Source organism: Physeter macrocephalus, chromosome 18, assembly GCF_002837175.3.
Source record: "Physeter macrocephalus isolate SW-GA chromosome 18, ASM283717v5, whole genome shotgun sequence".
Lineage (NCBI taxonomy): Eukaryota > Metazoa > Chordata > Mammalia > Artiodactyla > Physeteridae > Physeter > Physeter macrocephalus.
Genome location: NC_041231.1, coordinates 48,225,929 through 48,246,214, shown reverse-complemented (window position 1 = coordinate 48,246,214; position 20,286 = coordinate 48,225,929). Strand labels below are relative to the sequence as shown.

The window sequence follows — 20,286 nt, the reverse complement described above, 5'->3', positions numbered from 1 at the left end:
GTTTCCTTAGAGAGTCCCAGAGGATAAGGTAACGTTTGGAGGACAGTGCAAGACAGCAGAGGAAGTAAGTCGACTCTTAGCTCTGCCCGACCCTGTCTGCCTTGTTCTGGTGGGTGTCGAGGATGCTGCCCAGGTGACGGAGTCCCTCAGAAAGCAGGCTGTTCGCTGCGGCCACACTTTTGCTGACCGTGGCTGCCTGTGCCTGCAGATCTGCCCACCAGCCCTGAGCGGCCCCTCACTTGCCTTCCTGGCTGGAGGCCAGGCTGAGCCTTCCGGTCCAGTCTCCAGGCCTGGCTGCCTTGAACTTCAGTCCCCGAGACCCTCTGTCCGAACTTACAAATCCCAACTCGATGCCTCTGGAGTCCTTTGTCATGGCGGCCCTGAGGGCCTGTGGCCACCAGGTACTAGACCCGACCCCAAGGCCCCTTTTATACTTGTGAATTCAGTGGATTCACGACAGCCAAGGGGTTCCTGCTCAGTGCAACGTGTGACTATAAGCAGAAATTACAGCCGGCCACCACCAACTGACCTTTCCCCCACCTGTGACACGTGTTTCAGGAGGAGGTTTAAGACTTCGCTCCTTTAGGTGACAGTTCCACCGTGTGTCTCAAAAGTGGTCACTTGCCAAAAAATAAAACACTCGTTTACGAAGTCTGTTTACAAGCTTGCTGATAATGGTCAGTAATTTATCCCCCACCGAGAATTAATATGTAATCCGTGTTACCCGTTTTCAGATTTAAGCTCTCCGTGCCTGCCTTTTCCTCCTCCTCGGAGAAGTCCTTGAATTGCTTTATTTCTGATAGAAATCTCCAGGGCTCTGTTTCCATAGCGTAAAGTCTAGGATGCAGACTCTCCTCTCGTTCCCCCCAGAAGGGTCTGTTTAGGTGCTTTGCCAGTGAGGAAAGGTCCGTGCTTGGCTCGTCAGCACCCTGACCCCGGCGGTCACCCACGCCTCACCCCTGCTGACGTGCAGGCTCTGCCGTCCAGGACGAAGGGCCCGGCAGCATCTCGTCTTTGCTTAGTCGAAGGCTCAGCGGAAGGGAGGGTGCTGGCCGGTGAGTCCTTGGGCGTGGTTCGCTGGGCCCTGCCGCCTCCCCCTGGGCCGGTTCTGCAGCCCCTCCTCACTAGCTCCCTGCTTCCAGCGGGTCCTTGTTTCTGCCGCCTCCAGGTCCCCCCCAAGGTCCTTCCCCCCTTAGGACCCGCGTGACAGCTGCTCTTGACCCTCCGCAGAATACGGGTCCCCGGTCTCTTCTCGTGGCTGGTTCTTTCTCACCGTCGCATCCTCACGCGTCGTTTCCTCGGGGAGACTGTCCTGGCCATGCGGCCGCCCACCGCACTTTCTCCTCTCCCCTCTCCCCTGCTTGATTCTTCCTGATGCCCACTGCTGTCTTAAATTATCCTGTTTACTCTTTTTTTAATTGAAGTATGGTTGATTTGCAACATTTCAGATGTACAGCAGAGTGATTCAGTTATACATACACACATATGTATATTCTTTTTCAGGTTCTTTTCCATTATAGGTTATTACAAGGTCTTGAATATAGTTCCCTGTGCTATACAGTAGGTCCTTGTTGTTTATCTGTTATATATAATAGCGGTTCTCTCTCTGTTAAGCCCAAATTCCCAACTTATCCCTCCCTGCCCTTTCCCCTTTGGTAACCAAGTTTGTTGTTCTCTGTGAATCTCTTTCTGTTTTGTAAATGAGTTCATTGTATCAATTTTTAGATTCCACCTGTAAGTGATATCATATGCTATTTGTCGTTCTCTGTCTGACTTCTTTCCCTTAGTATGATCATCTCCGGTTCCATCCATGTTGCTACGAAAGGCATTATTTCATTCTTTTTTATGGCCGAGTAATATTCCATTGTATGTACATAGATGACATCTTCTTTATCCATTCATCAGTCGATGGACATTTAGGTTGTTTCCATGTCTTGGCTATTGTGAATAGTGCTGCTAAGAACATTGGGGTGCGTGTATCTTTTTGAATTAGAGTTTTCGTCTTTTCTGGTTATATGCGCAGGAGTGGAATTGCTGGATCATATGGTGACTCGGTTTTTAGTTTTTTAAGTATATTCTGTTTACATTTAACTGTGTTTCTCATAGTGGAAGCTCTGCCTTGACACCCATCCTACACTACATCCCCAGAATCTAACGAAAGAGGGCTTGGCATATAGCAGGTGATCAAGACACCCTGTCTTCTTCTTCTTCTTTTTTTTTTTTTTGGCCACACCATGCTGTTTGTGGGATCTTAGTTCCCCGACCAGGGATCGAAACTTCGCCCTTGGCAGTGAAAGCGCAGAGTCCTAACCACTGGACCTCCAGGGGATTCCCAACACCCTGTCTTCTTGACCACAGAATCATGCTAACTAAGATTTGTCAGACCCTTTACTGCTGCAGAAAGAGCCTTCATGTGTATTCAGCTCGTGTCGGACTGTGATTTCTTCTCTGCCCGCCTCTCGCTAGCCTGAGGGCCTTGGGAGCGAGGATGATAACAGTGGAGACCTCAAACTGAGCATGTCCCCATCGTCATTTCACATAATCGCAGTCACATTCCACACATCGCTTTTATATTTTCTGCTCTTTACCTAACGTTACAGGGTGTGCATTTTCCTGACTGTTCTTATTTATGATGCTGGATCACAGCAGCGTGGTTTAGTGGCCGACAGTATCCTCACTAGGTCGAGTGAGGAACTGGGGAAAGAAGGAAACTGGGGGGACCTATTAAGCCTTGTTGACCTGATATCACTCACTTGCCCCCGCCCCTTTCCCCACCATCCAATAGAAAGTTCAGAAAAAGGACTGGAAGCAGGCACTGAATAAGCCACTTCTGCTAGCTACTTCTCCACCTCAAAGCCCCGCCATTAACACACACACACTACCCACACCACATATTCAAGGACTGCATTGTCAGATAGACCCCCTCAGTTATGACCCCATAGAGCATTCCTAAGGATCAGCTGAGATTTGTTTGGGTCAAATTCACATAATATCTCCTCACATAGTTCCTCACTTCTTACGACCCTAGTTCTCACACTTACCAAATCACAGGACAGTTACTATCTTGGGTGTTTTCTCTTGTGAGGAACTGATTCCAGCCACCTCCCGTGGTTGACATCCTAGCGCCACTGACTGGGAAACCTATTCTCTCGTGTTTGCCTTTCTAAGCACTTGGATCAGGTCCTCTGGGGAAAATGGTGCGGCCTGATCCTGTGTTTCCCCAGAAATTTCTTTGGGCCAACTTACAGTTTATTCTTATATCCGCAAGTGGTCCACAGTCCTATTTCTTTGCCAATTAAAACTGCTTTTTCCTCACTTATTTTGGACCTGGCTGTTGTAGTTAGTTGGATCAGGTCTAAAAGATTTCCCAAACCAGCTATATTTATATTCAACATTTTAAACTTACTGAATTGAATGGCCAGAAACTGATGTAATTATGAACAGTTTCTAAGCATTAGGGCATTTTTACTGCCCCGAAGAGAGCTGAAGAGAGCTTCATTTAGCTGGCCTAAAATGAAGAGGGTAGATATGGATAATTTTCTTCTAGAAAGCAAGCGTGTCTTATGGGGTGAAAAAAGAAAATCATTCAAATCCTCAGCATGTCACTTCCGGGCTCTGGATTTTAGCAGGTTCCCACAGGTACGGACGGGAGTTTGGAGAGGAGAACTGAGGTGTCGGGCCAGGTTGGGGAGCGTACAGACCCCAGGAGGAGAGGAAGGAAAGGTCAACAGAAAGAAGAAAATCCTTCCACTCTGGCGTGTTCTCACTAAGGTCAGCTCGCCCATGCCATTTGGTAACTATTTGCCCACCATCTGTCCACCTTTGCTTGCCGCTTTTCCAAATCTGGAAATATCAGATGAGAGGAGAGCGCTCCCCAATTTGACCCCGGCTCTAGAGGCTGCGGTCTTAAACACGGCAGGGCAAGCCATTCCTTCGGGGACCTGGGCTCCTGGAAGCTGGGGCTGCTGGCTGCCCCCTGGGCCAGAATGGCAGCCTCCTCCTTACTCATGGAAGGTGTCAGCTTCCGCCTTCCCCAGTGGCCACTGGCTGTCTCTGTGGCGCTGCTTCTGCAGCCAGACCCTTATGGGGGCGGCAAAGGGCAGCACGGCAACTCGGGCAGGGAGGGCGGTGGAGCGAGTTGGCCAGATGTGGGTCTCCATGCCAGCCTCACCCCATCTCTAATGCGAAGTCATAGAAGACCTCCCTCATAGGGTTATTGTGAAGAGAACAGGAGATAGTGGTCCACAAACTGTAAGTTCACGTCCCATCACCAGCGGAGAGATGCAGAAGAGCCTTCTGGTCGCCAGGCGCTAAGGGAAACTGCCAAGCGCGTGGTGGTCTGCACATCAGGGTGTGTTTACCGGAAGTACATATGATCCATGGACTCCTTCGGTCAAGACCTGGAACCCCTGATGCTGTCTAGGAGAGAGATTCTGTGGTCCCTGCTCCCACTGGAAATGATGGGGATCAACAACAGCAACAATGAGGGGAGCAAAGGGTGCCAGACGATTTACCGGGGTGGCAGGGGGCACCGAGCAGCACGGTTGGTAAGCCTTTATCACCGGCATGTAGGCAGTGGAGCCTGAAGTGAAACACCGTGTCATCGGTCCCTCGGTCATTGATTGTTATTAATCAGCCAGTCGGCCAACAGCTGAGCAGCATGCTTAGCAGACGTGAGGATGGAACGGACTCCCTGGAAGGGTCTGTGGATCTTGAAGGTGGGGAGACTGGGTCTTAGCTCAGTTCCACTTTTTTTTTTTTTTGGCCACACCATGCTGTTTGTGGGATCTTAGTTCCCCGACCAGGGATCGAAACTTCGCCCTTGGCAGTGAAAGCGCAGAGTCCTAACCACTGGACCTCCAGGGGATTCCCAACACCCTGTCTTCTTGACCACAGAATCATGCTAACTAAGATTTGTCAGACCCTTTACTGCTGCAGAAAGAGCCTTCATGTGTATTCAGCTCGTGTCGGACTGTGATTTCTTCTCTGCCCGCCTCTCGCTAGCCTGAGGGCCTTGGGAGCGAGGATGATAACAGTGGAGACCTCAAACTGAGCATGTCCCCATCGTCATTTCACATAATCGCAGTCACATTCCACACATCGCTTTTATATTTTCTGCTCTTTACCTAACGTTACAGGGTGTGCATTTTCCTGACTGTTCTTATTTATGATGCTGGATCACAGCAGCGTGGTTTAGTGGCCGACAGTATCCTCACTAGGTCGAGTGAGGAACTGGGGAAAGAAGGAAACTGGGGGGACCTATTAAGCCTTGTTGACCTGATATCACTCACTTGCCCCCGCCCCTTTCCCCACCATCCAATAGAAAGTTCAGAAAAAGGACTGGAAGCAGGCACTGAATAAGCCACTTCTGCTAGCTACTTCTCCACCTCAGAGCCCCGCCATTAACACACACACACTACCCACACCACATATTCAAGGACTGCATTGTCAGATAGACCCCCTCAGTTATGACCCCATAGAGCATTCCTAAGGATCAGCTGAGATTTGTTTGGGTCAAATTCACATAATATCTCCTCACATAGTTCCTCACTTCTTACGACCCTAGTTCTCACACTTACCAAATCACAGGACAGTTACTATCTTGGGTGTTTTCTCTTGTGAGGAACTGATTCCAGCCACCTCCCGTGGTTGACATCCTAGCGCCACTGACTGGGAAACCTATTCTCTCGTGTTTGCCTTTCTAAGCACTTGGATCAGGTCCTCTGGGGAAAATGGTGCGGCCTGATCCTGTGTTTCCCCAGAAATTTCTTTGGGCCAACTTACAGTTTATTCTTATATCCGCAAGTGGTCCACAGTCCTATTTCTTTGCCAATTAAAACTGCTTTTTCCTCACTTATTTTGGACCTGGCTGTTGTAGTTAGTTGGATCAGGTCTAAAAGATTTCCCAAACCAGCTATATTTATATTCAACATTTTAAACTTACTGAATTGAATGGCCAGAAACTGATGTAATTATGAACAGTTTCTAAGCATTAGGGCATTTTTACTGCCCCGAAGAGAGCTGAAGAGAGCTTCATTTAGCTGGCCTAAAATGAAAAGGGTAGATATGGATAATTTTCTTCTAGAAAGCAGGCGTGTCTTATGGGGTGAAAAAAGAAAAACATTCAAATCCTCAGCATGTCACTTCCATGGGCTCTGGTTACTGAATTGAATGGCCAGAAACTGATGTAATTATGAACAGTTTCTAAGCATTAAGGGCATTTTTACTGCCCCGAAGAGAGCTGAAGAGAGCTTCATTTAGCTGGCCTAAAATGAAGAGGGTAGATATGGATAATTTTCTTCTAGAAAGCAAGCGTGTCTTATGGGGTGAAAAAAGAAAATCATTCAAATCCTCAGCATGTCACTTCCGGGCTCTGGATTTTAGCAGGTTCCCACAGGTACGGACGGGAGTTTGGAGAGGAGAACTGAGGTGTCGGGCCAGGTTGGGGAGCGTACAGACCCCAGGAGGAGAGGAAGGAAAGGTCAACAGAAAGAAGAAAATCCTTCCACTCTGGCGTGTTCTCACTAAGGTCAGCTCGCCCATGCCATTTGGTAACTATTTGCCCACCATCTGTCCTCCTTTGCTTGCCGCTTTTCCAAATCTGGAAATATCAGATGAGAGGAGAGCGCTCCCCAATTTGACCCCGGCTCTAGAGGCTGCGGTCTTAAACACGGCAGGGCAAGCCATTCCTTCGGGGACCTGGGCTCCTGGAAGCTGGGGCTGCTGGCTGCCCCCTGGGCCAGAATGGCAGCCTCCTCCTTACTCATGGAAGGTGTCAGCTTCCGCCTTCCCCAGTGGCCACTGGCTGTCTCTGTGGCGCTGCTTCTGCAGCCAGACCCTTATGGGGGCGGCAAAGGGCAGCACGGCAACTCGGGCAGGGAGGGCGGTGGAGCGAGTTGGCCAGATGTGGGTCTCCATGCCAGCCTCACCCCATCTCTAATGCGAAGTCATAGAAGACCTCCCTCATAGGGTTATTGTGAAGAGAACAGGAGATAGTGGTCCACAAACTGTAAGTTCACGTCCCATCACCAGCGGAGAGATGCAGAAGAGCCTTCTGGTCGCCAGGCGCTAAGGGAAACTGCCAAGCGCGTGGTGGTCTGCACATCAGGGTGTGTTTACCGGAAGTACATATGATCCATGGACTCCTTCGGTCAAGACCTGGAACCCCTGATGCTGTCTAGGAGAGAGATTCTGTGGTCCCTGCTCCCACTGGAAATGATGGGGATCAACAACAGCAACAATGAGGGGAGCAAAGGGTGCCAGACGATTTACCGGGGTGGCAGGGGGCACCGAGCAGCACGGTTGGTAAGCCTTTATCACCGGCATGTAGGCAGTGGAGCCTGAAGTGAAACACCGTGTCATCGGTCCCTCGGTCATTGATTGTTATTAATCAGCCAGTCGGCCAACAGCTGAGCAGCATGCTTAGCAGACGTGAGGATGGAACGGACTCCCTGGAAGGGTCCGTGGATCTTGAAGGTGGGGAGACTGGGTCTTAGCTCAGTTCCACTGCCTGCTGGCCAGGTGACCTTGGGCAAGTCACGTTAGCCCTGCTGGCTTCCGTTTCCTCTTCTGTAAAGTGAGCATAGGAATACTTCTTTTTCATGGTTGTCAGAAAGAAGATAACATATTTGAAAGCACTTAACTCTGTTCCTGCACATAGTAGGTGCTCAGAAATGTTGGTTTCCTTTCTTGAACCAAATTCCAAGCTCTTTTTGCTCTAAGGCCCGCTGACTCAATTAGTTTTATAGACAAAGGTGAATCACGACAGTTTTTACCTGAAACCTAGGTTTTCTTAGCTCCGCCTATGCGTGTCCGTGAACGCCCTGTGCATCCTCCCACCCTCTCCCCTCCCCGTTCTCCTTGAATGCTTAGCATGGAAACTCATGGGTGCTCTTGAACAAGAGGAGCTCAGCTTTTTTCTTCTTCTTCAGCCTTCTTCAACTTGAGGAATCCCTGTATCCGGATGCCACCATCTCCCCGGGCCCCTGTGCTGCCAGGGTCTCCCTGTGAGTTAGAGCTACGCTGTGCTCCATGCAGCACATGGAAGAACACCTCCATAGCAAGTCCACCTGGATGCAAAGATGGTGCTGCTTCTGGCCCGATACCACCCAGCTTCAGTGTAATGTCTCGGTCTCCCTGCAGAGAACCTGAGTTCACAGGATCTGGTCCAAATCCGGGTGACTAAGGCTTTGGAACCAGGCCTGCCTCATCCACAAGCCCACACCTCTGCCTTCGAGATGCCCCGGCGTGGGTTCCCACTGGACCCCCTCACTCCTTGGTGATCAGCAGATCTACTGACAGGCATTCTTAGGGATGCCTCTAGATTTCCTTCAGATCATCCACCTGATTACTAGCCTGGGTCAGAAGCGGCCTCACTTGCTTTTGTTGAGGAATATAACATTTCTAAATGGCCTCCCGGGAAGGCCCAGATGCCATGAGGCAGCCAAAGGCCGTGCATGAGGATTACTGCCTTCCACCCCAGATGCAGTCAGCAATTCATGGAGGACGCACACGGGCCTGGGTGCAGAGCAGCTCGTATTCATACAGTCTTGCTTTAAATGTGGATGTGAAAGGCAGCTCAAGAAATTTCTGGAGACACCCAGAGTGAGCACCAGGTGGAAAGCGGTGAGGGACTGCCAGATTCCATCACGCCGACCAGAGGTTCTTCCCAGATTCCAGCCTGGCATCAGAAGGCAAGGGGATAGCGTGTCTCGATATGCAAGGGGTAGAAATGGCTTTGAAGTAACATAAAAACCTTAACTGAAGAGAAGACAAAGTATATGTTCAGAGAACAAAATAAAGGGGCTCGATGGACAGGTTTATTTTTGAAATTGAAACTCTCTGAAGTAGAGTTGTCATAGTTACCTGCTTGTTTTTACTCGTATTTATGAGATCTGAAGGCCACGGAATTCAACTAATCCTCCCGTGTGTGAAGTGTGTGTCTGTAACAACAAGCGCCGGGGAGCACCTGGGCCACGCTTGCTCTCGTCAACTTCGTCTGCTGGGTTTTTTCTGGTCTGTCCTTGTTGCCCGGGCCTGTCTAGAGGAACTCACGATTAGAAAACTAAGGTTAACCTGGCGTCGTCCTGCCGCACACATTCAGGATCAGGGAAGAGACAGACACGTAGTTTTACACACTCGTAACAGAGGCCGGCGGCCTTCCTGTGCCTGCCTCACTCACGGCTGCTGAGCTCCACACCTGAAACCATTTCCAACCAGAGACGCTGGCAGCAGAGCTTTTACGAGCTGCAAGAGGACAATGCTGTGAGTCAGATTCATGAGCATAAACTCACAATGTATCACGATGATACAAAGTAAAGTACATTCTGACTTAACGCGTTTTTAAGGCCTTTGCTGAGGAATGTTGGCACCAGGCCAACAACAGTGGCCCGGTGGCCACTGTGCCCCGGGAGACCTAGTCTCCCCTCAGCTCCCCCGGGCACACTGAGGAGGCTGCCAACTTCAGGCTCCTGCCGTTACCGAGGGCCTGAGATGGCTTCTTTTGGTAGTTTGCATTTGGGAAGCTGAAATCCGGAAAGGAGCCAACCCAAACTCTGTCCCGGAGGGTGGGTGTGTTTAAAAAAAAAAAAAAAAGCCACTACCTTACAATTTGTGAGCCTGGTGGGAACATGAGGGATGATTCTGCAGGACACCAGCCTCTCCTTTCAGTGTTTTGGTTACCCAGTGATTCCTGAATGCTCATTGACACAACCCACGTTCAAGGGACTGTAGCAGAAGGTTGAATAAAGTAGCATATTTACCCAAAGTCCATCATCTGCTTTTTCATATACGCTCAATTAAACAGAGATGGAGGAATTGTCTTTCCAAGTTGATCTTAATTCTAAGCTCAAACTCCCAACCTTTTTATCATGGTTCCCTTAAAGATCCCAATGTTTTGAATGGATACCTGTCTACCAGGTGAACTGCATGTATTTAGTATAATTCGTGTTTCCATTTTGATTGACTTTAGCCATCCAGCTACCAGTCAGATGTCTTAGGAGCAGGAAAAATGTGAGGCAGGCATGGCTTCATTTGCAGGAAATGGACACCTGCCATTTGATGTTTCGAAATAATAAAATCTACTCATGGACTCTTAGAGGTCCAGGAACCTCTGCTATAGAACATTATTGCAAAATAAAATTGTTTCCTTGTCCTGGCTAATGGAACTGACTTCGAATGAAAATATTAACTACAGGAGGAAGGTACCGTGTTGACACTCTTCGCGAGTGTCCTCTTGCATTATTTATTTTCTTAGAGAGTAGGCACTGCGGTGCTTGCTCTTGACTACTGTCATCAGAGCCATGAGAAACTCTCCAACAGTTGCTCAGCCGTGAATTCAGTATCTCAGTGGACAAGTGTCACTTTCCCTCCTGCCTCATGAAGGATGGGTCTCAGTGTGCCCAGAACGTTCTCTGCTTAGGTAGCTCAGAAGAGGAGGAGATGAGGTGACTTTTGAGCAGACCCACCATTTGCTGCTTAACAAAGTTTAAGTACTGAGAAAATAGAAGGCCACACTGTCTGATAAATACAGTGGGATGTTTCTAAAAGAAGGTTGGTACCCATCATAATTTATAACCTTTGGTGGCCAAAGGGGAGACCAGACTCTGGGAGAAAGGAGTAACTCGTTCCAAAGGATTATTTCAAAGCCATTTAAAATCCTAATATTACAAGCTTGACTAATGATAGGAAGTTGGTGTCAGAGGGCAAAATAATTTAGCAAGGCAACTTAAAAGTCTTATCTTTTCAAAAATTATCCAGACTTATCTTTACTGATATCTCATTAAAAATCCAGTCAGACCTATATATACCAAGTAAGGCGTGAGGACTTTCCTAGCTGCTTTTCCATTTCCCTGTTGAAGGACGTCTCGGGTTCCTTTTTCTTTTTAGTGATTTTTGAATAAAGCTACTACAGACTTTTGCACACAGGTTTTCGTGTGGACATAAGTTTTCATTTCTCTTGGGCAGATACCTAAGAGTACAATTGCTGAGCTATATGGTAAAACTACGTTCAATTCTATAAGGAATTGCCAAACTGTCTTCCACTGTGGCTGCACCATTTTGCATTCCCACAGCAATGAATGAGAGTTTCTGTTACCCTGCATCCTGGCTGGCATTTGTTACTGTCAGTTTTATGAATTTTAGGCATTCTAATAGGTATGTAGTGGTATTACATTGTAGTTGCAATTTGTGTTTCCCTAGTGACAAATGATATTGAGTATCATTTCATGTCCTTGCTTGCCATCTATAATACCTTCTTTGATGAAGTGTCTATTCAGGTTTTCTGCCCATTTAAAAAATTGGGTTATTTGTTCTCGTCCTGAATTTTAAGAGTTCTTTATATGTTCTGGAGAAAAGTCCTTTATCAGATATGTAATTCGCAAATATTTTCTCCTAGTCTGTACTTTGTCTTATTCTCTTATCAATCTTCTACAAAGAGCAAAGGCTTTTTAAAAATTTTTATTTATTTATTTTTAATTTTTTTTAATTGAAGTATAGTTGATTTACAATAATGTTGGTTTCAGACGTACAGCAAAGTGATTCAGTTATACATATATATGTATATATCTATATTTTTTATTCTTTTCCATTATAGTTTATTGCATGATATTGAATATAGTTCCCTGTGCTATACAGTAAATCCTTGTTGTTTATCTGTTTTATATATAGTAGCGTGTATCTGTTAATCCCAAATTCCCAATTTACTCCCCCTGCTTTCCCTTTGGTAGCCATAGTTTGTTTTCTATGTCTGTGAGTCTGTTTCTGTTTTTAAAATAAGTTCATTTGTACTATTTTTTAGACTCCACATGTAAGTGATATCATATATTTGTCTTTCTCTGACTTACTTCACTTAGTATGATAATCTCTAGGTCCATCCATACTGCAAATGGCAAAATTTCATTCTTTTTATGGTTGAGTAATATTCCATCGTACATATATAAAGAGCAAAGTGTTTAACATTGATAAAGTCCAATTTGTCCATTTTTTTCTTTCAGAGATTGTGCTTTTGTGTTGTATCTGAAAACTCATGAACAAACCCAAGGTCTCATATCTTTTCTCCTATATTTTCTTCCAGAAGTTGTATAGTTTCACATTTTGCATTCAGATCCATGATCCATTTTGAATGATGTTTTTTTTTTTTTTTGGCCACGCCTCACGGCTTATGGGATTTTTAGTTCCCAGACTAGGGATCGAACCCAGGCCCTCGGCAGTGAGAGCATGGACTCCTAACCACTGGACCGCCCAGGAATTCCCTTGAATGATGTCTTATTTGAGGTATGAAGATATGTTCCTAGGGTCATGTTTTGCATATGGATGTCCATTTGTTCTAGCATCATTTGTTCAAAAATGTTCCCCCATTCAGTTACCTTTGCATGCTTGTCAAAACTTTGATATTATTTGGGTGGGTCTGCAAAAAATCCTGCTGGGGTTTTGATAGAAACTGCATTAAACCTATATTTTGGGAAAATTAATATCTTTACTATATTGAGTCATCTAATTCATGAACACATTATATCCATTTATTTAGTTTTTTAAAAATTTTATCAGAGTTTTATAATTTTTAACATATAGATCCTGACATATTTTGTTAGGTTTATATCCTTGAAATTTGTCCGAACTTGCTTTATGACCCAGTATGTGGTATATGTTGAAAACTTTCCATGTACATTTGAAAAGAACATATATTCTGCACTTGTTAGATGAATTTTCCTATATACGTCAATTAGGTCAGGTTTGTTAATCTTGTTGTATAAAACGTCCATATCCCTTCTGATTTTCGCATGCATGTTACTGGGAGAGATTGAAAAATATCCCACCATAATTATGGATTTGTGTAACTCTCACTTTGGTTCTGTCATTTTTTGTTTTACAGATTTTGAGGTTGTTATTAGGTACGTTTAGAATTTAGACTTGATATATCTTCCTGGTCAGTTGATCTTTTTATAAATATGATATGTCTCTCTTTACTCCTAGTTATAATTATTGGCTTAAAGTCGACTTTGTCTGATATTAGCTATACCAGCTTCCTTTGCTTACAATTTGTGTGGCCTCTCTTTTTTCGTTCTTTAAACTTCAGTTGCTCTGTGCCCTTATATTTAAGGTATGTTTGTAAGCATCATGTAGTTGTGTTTTATTTTGGTTATATCTAATCTAAAAATGTTAGTTAGTCTTTTATTTGTAGTACTTGGTAAATTTACATTGAATGTAGATATTGATATATTTGGGCCTACATTTACCACATTACTCTTGATTTCTGCTCTGGTTTTCCTTCCCTCTTTGGGTTTGGGTTTGTTTTGCTCTTCTTCTAGTTTCTTAACATGAAAGCTTGGATTATGGATTTGAGACGTTTCTTTTTTAATGTGTAAGTATTGTACTATAAATTTCTCTTTAAGCACTACTTTAGCTGCACCCCACAGACTTTGATATATTGTATTGACATTTTCATGCAGCTCAGAATAATTTCTAATTTTCCTTGGGATGTCCTCTTTGATCCTTGGATTATTTCAGTGTGTTGTTTAATTTCCAAGTGATTGGAGATATTTTTGTTACCTTTGTTATTTATTTCTAGTTTAATTCCATTATGATCAGAGAATATAATTTATATGATTTCAGTTCTCTTAAATTAGTAAATATTTGTTTTATTACCCAGAATATTGTATACATTGGTGAATGTTCCTGGATTCTTGGGGGAAAATGTAAATTCTGCTGTTGATGGGCTTTAGTGCTCTACGAATATCAGTGAGATCCAGTTGGATGATGGTGTTGTTCAACTCTTCCATATCCTTGCTGATTTCTGGTCTGCTCATCCTATCTATTGCTATAAGAGTTATTTGAAGTCTCCAACTACAGTTGTGGATTTGTCTGTTTTTCCTTTCAGTTGTATCAGTTTTTCTTTATGTATTTTAAATTTCTGTTGTTAGATGCATACACATTTATTGTTTTATCTTCTTAGTGAGAGAACCCTTTTATCAAGATGTTATGTCTTTATTTATCCCTGATAATTTTCTTTGTTCTAAAGTCTTCTTTGCCTGATATTAATACAGCCACTCTAGCTTTCTGTTGATTCCTGTTTGTATGGTGTATCTTCTTTAACCTTTTATTATAACAAACACAGGTTGAAGGTGAGCCTAGAAGTGCATAAATAATTTTATGGGGTTGCTTTCTTGAGCTCTTCCCTGTTATCTCCCCAGTACTTTCTGGTTCCCTGGGTCTCCCATTTTCTGTCTGGCCACAAACTGCTTAACTTCCACAATTGTCATGTCGGGGCCAAACATTGTGAGAACAGAGAGAGAGAGAGAAGAGTTTTGGCTGATGGCTTCTGTTGCTGCCACCACTGCCACCACAGAATTGCCTGGGGCCTGGGGCAAAAGAGAACTGAGGAAAAGGAAAGGGGGTTTCATCTACTCTCTCTGAGCTTTTGGAAGTTTCCTTTCCCATTCCTCAAGCCTGGCTTCTCCTGGGGCTCTCTCGTGTGCCCCACTTCCGGGGTTTGGGTGTGTTGAGTTCAAGGTGGTCTGTACTGGAGGGAAAGAGGTGATGGCGCTTTGGTTTCAGTGTCCTTCCCCAATCTGCCAGTGTTGTTTACTTTTCAGTGTTCTGAAAGAGCTGCGCTGTGCATTCTGTTGAGGTTTTATATGGAAAGGGTGGCATGTGTTTTCTCTGTCTTTCCCAGAACTAGAACCTCTGATTGATATTATTTAAAATTTTTATTTTCTAATTAACTCATATTGATAGAACAACAGTTGATGTTGCTAGTAAGAGTTCAGGTTAAGTGGTCAAATCACATAGTTTTCGATTAATTCTCTTGGCTTTGTTTATGCTTGCATTTATGTCAGCTGCACACGGCGCTATTCTCGTCTCTCCCTTTGATCACATAGTTTTCACCGTATTCTTCTGTTTGCACCTTCCAACTAGCCTCGTGAGTGAATGTAGTCTTGTTATCTCTTTGCAACTTGGAGCACAGCCTCTTACACACGATCCCACGGTAGGGCTGGTCAGGGCGGTGAGTCTGGATACAGCTCAACTGAGCTGTATGAGGCAGAGTTTTGAGAAAAATTAGATGGGAATCCTCGCTGAAGACCCTTTCAGAGTAAGTTTGTGCTTGCTTCAGACATAATTGAACTACAGCAGCCTTCTGAACTCATCACGTGGGGTGTAATTTCGGAACAAATTTACACACAGCTCTTCTAAGATGCAAATCTTTGCAGAAATTACACCTGATGCAGTTGAGCTGGCAGCTGGGGTCTGGCACACTCAGGAAGCGGGATAGGGTCTCAGTGGAGGTGCAAATTCATTCACGTGCAATTCAGAGGCCACGTTAATGTCTAACTACCCCTGTGACCTTCCTATCACCGTGAGTGATTGACTAAGAAATATTCAGCCTCTCCCTGAGAACTACAGAGATGATAATCCAGCCCTGGTTGCTGTGATCAAGTGGAAAGACAGAAAATGGTGGGGACAACCGAGGCCAGCCTGGTTCCAGCCTCACGTGGGGTTAGGGTCAAGCTCCCTGTGTACTGCCGTAGTGGTGCCTTAATCTCACTAAGCTTCAGTCACCTCATCCATAAAACACACTACATGCTTACCTTGCAAGGTGAGGCTACTGAAAGGGATAAGTGGGAAAAGGTACAGGAAACTGCAGAGCCTTCTGAAATGTGAAGTTCCTTACAAGTGTTTATTAGAAAATATTTATTAAATATCAAAGATAAAAATAGGACATGAAAGGTGAATTAAGGGAAACAGTCTAATAGCAGAATCAATGTTCACTCCTGAAGTCTTCTCTGCCTCGTAGGGCATGGACTCGTTTTACAGAAGGGCTGAATTAGGAGGTCTCCAGGAGCCTGGGCTGGGTCAGCACCTATCGGAGTCCCTTCCAGCCCTGAGAGTTCATGATTCTGCCTCTGGTGCCCAAGTGTCCCTCCTCTGTGTCTCCCGGGACGGTGGCCGTTGGCAGGGGCACACTTCCCAGGGTACGCGGGTGGGGGTGTGACCGGTTTGATTCCTAGCGCCTCTTTCTTTTCTCAGGCTCCTGAGATCGCGGGAGCCCAGCATCATCCTTCTGTCCATACGAAAGAGGTTGTGTCGGGCTTGGGACGCATGGGCCCACTGGGTCCCGGAACCGACAGCTGGAAAGTTTGTTCACCCATGATTTGCTTTAACTGAAATGTTCAGGCTTCCAGAACACAGACCCTCCTGAGGGACCGACGGGAGGCACCCCGTCCTGCCCTGGCACATCTCCAGCTGCAGCGGACTCCTTCCTGCTCACCCCAAGGGTTGCCTCCATGGTCAGCAGCGCACTGGGGCTCCGGGCTCACTGCCCAAGAGCACTGGTGGCCTGAGACTCAGGGTGCCCGTCCGACGGATCATGGGTCAGGGATGGGCCAGCCGACCGCTTTCCTCTCCCTCCCTTGCAGATCACCTCCAATGAGAAGCACCTGGAGAGCCTCAAGAATTCGGGCAGCCTCCTGCGGGCTCTGGAGTGGCTGGCCCCGGCTGGGGGGTAAGTAGGCCCAGGAGGGCTGGGAGGAGCTACACAGAGCGTACCTGGGCTCAGCAAATAGCCTGGCGTTCCTTTTCTCCTCTCTTCTTCCCTCCCCCAGCCCCCGTTTCCCCTGCACACCAGGGACCGTCACCTTCCCGCCTGACACTGCCCACTGAGATCCCTCCCTCCCAGTGTGGGATGGGTCACTCTGCCCCTCCACCCCCTGGGAGTCCCCACTGTGGAGGCGGGGGGGGGGGGAGGTAACGGGAGGGAGGAAAGAAGAGCATCCTAGCCCTGCAGCGCGGGGAGGCCGTATTCCCATCTACAGGGAGTAGAGATGGGGACGGGAGCGGATTATGACCAGATGGGAGACCTGATGACCCTCATGAGAAAAGCAGTACCCGTTTGTGCACACGTGCCCCCCGCAGCAGCCTGGCCAGAGGCACCATTACCACCACCTTGCAGAGGGTCTGGAGGCCCACTCTACAGCCCCGGCTGCCTTCAGAGGGAAAACTTGAACCTACAGAACAGACTGCTTGACACTGAGAAGCTGAGGTTAGCTTCTTCTCAGCCTCCCAGTCCTCAGCTTCACAGTCAGTACGTCTAGAGCATCCTAGAAGTGAGGTGCCGAGACCAGGACAGCCCTGTCACCCGGAACACGCTGCACCCTGTGGAGGGAGGAACCGGCCTCTCTGCCAGCCCCCCGGTGACGCCGATGCCGGTGTAGTGAGGGCGCTGGGAGGGTTCCTGCCGCACACACCCCTGCACTCCCTGGAGAGGCGGTTCTCGGGGGTGGGGGCGGTGGGTAGGGCTGAGGAGTCGTTTAAAATGTTAGTGCCACGTGACCAGAGAAAAATGGCGTGGGAATAAAGAGAGAACTGCCCCCAGGTATCCACCCTTTAGGCAGCCCGTGTGCTAATGGCTCACTGCATGTGACAGTGCCAGGGCCTGGCAGGTGGGCTCTGGGGGCGGTTCAGGGGCTTGATTAAATGACTCGGTGAGTGCCTTGTCCCCAGAGCTGAGGGAGGCGGCCGGAGGACGCGGTGGCCCCTGAGCTGCAGCTGCTCTCCCAGCCCTGGGGAGGAGGCCGCACCTGCTAAGGGGTACCTGGCCTTCGCTGGGCGTGCGGGACGCGGGGTGGTGCACGGCATTCCTGGTAGTTTGTTTTCAGAACCACGAGGTTCTATGGAATCTGCTTCCTGGTGTTTGGGGTTTTGTATTAGTTGGAGAAGAATACGCGGTTGAGGTATTGCTGGGAAGGTGAGTCTGCGGAGAAGGCTCAGCTCCAACCAGCCTTGTATTAATTCTGGATTGGGTGGGGAGGGGACAGCGCCTCCTGGCCTACCCCACCCCCTTTCCTCTGTAGCTTAAGCCAAAGATGTCAGTTCTTACCCGTGGTTACTGTGAGCTGAGGGGAAGGACGGGCTGACTTTGATGGGAGGGTCCCCTGCTCACCCCGCTGGCCCCTGTGGTGTAAGGCACGGACACTGGCTCCCCAGGCTGGGCCACAGGCCTTCCGCTAGACTGGTTTGTGAGGAGCAGGTGACGACCATACCTGGGGACCCTGGCCTTGTGCAGACAGCTGAGATGAGGCCCCGGTGAGCAGATGTGTGCTGGCAGAGGGTGGGAGAGCCACCGGGAGGCATGGACTTGAGTGGGGAGCTGCTGAGAGCCCTTCCTCTCCACGGCCTGCCTCTGTGGGACTCCCCCGCCCCCCAGCTGGGTCCGAGGCCGGCACATCTTCATGCTGTACCATTTTGGGAGCGCCGGACCCAAATTTGGACCAAACGTGAAAACGAGACTCCCTGAGGCTGGTGGCCTCTTCCGTACCCACACGTATCACTCCAGCAACTAACACGTCTACACCAGGCAGATCTCGTACTGGTCGACAGGCTGCTGCTCTGAAATTGTCCTGTTTGGGCTCTGTTCGGATGGCCCCACCGGAAAAAGGTTTTCTCATGTTGACCAAGAGTGACTGGATGGCAGCGTTCTCAGTTCTGATGGGGCCCTGCCAGGTGGGTGTGTCCTCCTTGCCGGTCACTGGCGCCCAAGGGGCTGCTCTGGCAGGCGGAGTGGGCAGCACGGCTCCACCAGAGTAGCCTGGTCTCAGCCGGGAGCAGGCCAAGTTCAAGTGCATTCCCTCAGCCCTCAAAGGGGCCTTTGATGCACAGAGCAGGAATGCATGGCACCATCTCCGACCACAGTCCTGTCCCCCTGCGACCCACCTCTTTTATGCAGCCCCCTGGCATTTGGCAACAGCTGTATTTCTGTGTAGTGAAGGGTGTGCTGTCAGCTAATCTTATACTTCAAGGCACACTGCTAGGCGCCATTCTTTTCTTTGGTAACAGTTGTTAAGGCACAGGTTTAAATGTGTCTCAAACAATTTGCTCCAATAACGAAGTTTCCATTTGAAGCTCTTAACTGCACATCCACACCTATGAGAAGAAACCCAAAGCTCCTGGCTGATTGGCCAGGAAGGGGCAGCATGGAGCAGGGAGTGTCAGCAGCTGGGATCTTTGCTGGACGGCACAAGTCAGCCGCAGGCAGGCGCCGGGCAGGCTCGCTGTGGGCCTCGGGCCGCCAGGCTCTGGCCGCCGTCCGCCCGACTTGCCCTCACAGCTCAGCATCGGTGCACCTGGCCAAAGTGGGGTCAGACATCGAGGGGTGGCAGGGCCAGTGCTGAGCCCCTGTGGGACTGTGGGCTTCGGGGTCCTCACCTCATGGCCCTGGAGCCTGCGAACGCTGTTTCTGCTTCTCAAGATGATGCTAGGGGCAGCTCTGGGAAGCAGCTGGTCCATCAGGTACTCGGGTGCGAAAGAGGCCAGCCCCTTTGGAAGACAGAGCCTTTTACCCTGGGGATGCCTAAATGTCTCTACTTTGGTTTTTCTCACAGTTCGTCGGCCAACAGTGCAGTGGCTTCCTTGGCCCTGGAGATCCTCCAAGCTGCTGGACACTAGGCGAGAAGGCATTCAGCACGAGCCCACTCTGCGGCACCCACCCTCAGCTACACACTTTCACCACATGGCACCTACAGCTCCATTTGGATCTAATAAAGTCAGCTGAACCCAGAACCTCTGGCTGAGATGATCTAACTCCAGACCCTAGAAAACCTACTCAGAATGGACCTCCTCGGTGCATGTGGGATGCATCTGGGAACCCCAGGTTTGCTAGCTGTTCTCAGAATGCTCCTTCCCTCTGTGTGGGCCAGGTAGGCCTCTGCTAAAGCCTGCACTGCCTGTGCTAGTCTAGGCCTGCCAGCGTCTGTAAGCATCTTTCTTCTCTGGAGAAGATTTAACAGGCAGGACTAGGCAGGAATGCTCTCCCAGCTACGGCTCCAGAGCAAGCCTTTGGAAGTTACAGTCTCTTGTCTTCCTCCCACTTTTACCTGCTTGGCTTTTCTTCATTTCAGGGATGAAGTGATTCCAAGAATCTTGGGGAGAACTGGGCAAGACCGCACTAACAGGAACAGGTGGTTAAAACTTTACCTAAAGGAATGCAAAACACTCAAGGAACACTGGCTTCCTTGAAGATCTGCTCATCTAGATGGGATGATGGCATCAAGGTAGAACCACACCCCCAACTTCTACCAGTGACCCCCCCCCCCCGCCCTTATCCTGGAAGCCTTCCCAGCTTCTTCCTCACACATATGCCCTTAGTGCCCCCTCTGTAAGAGTCAAGCCTGTGAAAATACTGGGTGGACACTGCGGAAGGGGGCTGGGACTGTTGTACTGAGGGAGGGAGGGGTGGACCCCGGGCAGCTTGAACCAGGTGAGCAAGTTGAGAACATTCCTTGGCCTCCTCTCTGG

General features: G+C 48.2%; 1 protein-coding gene across 1 annotated transcript in view; it reads left to right on the top strand.

Moving 5' to 3' along the window:
• The window catches only part of ULK4 (unc-51 like kinase 4), a 591,889-nt gene extending 571,952 nt beyond the window's left edge, over positions 1-19,937 (top strand). The window contains exons 36-38 of the mRNA XM_024117044.3: positions 16,413-16,498; positions 19,374-19,642; positions 19,890-19,937. Coding sequence (XP_023972812.1) covers positions 16,413-16,498; positions 19,374-19,437 — 150 coding nt within the window. The 3' untranslated portion in view covers positions 19,438-19,642; positions 19,890-19,937. The remainder of the gene's footprint in view (positions 1-16,412; positions 16,499-19,373; positions 19,643-19,889) is intronic.
• Positions 19,938-20,286: the final 349 nt, after the last annotated feature.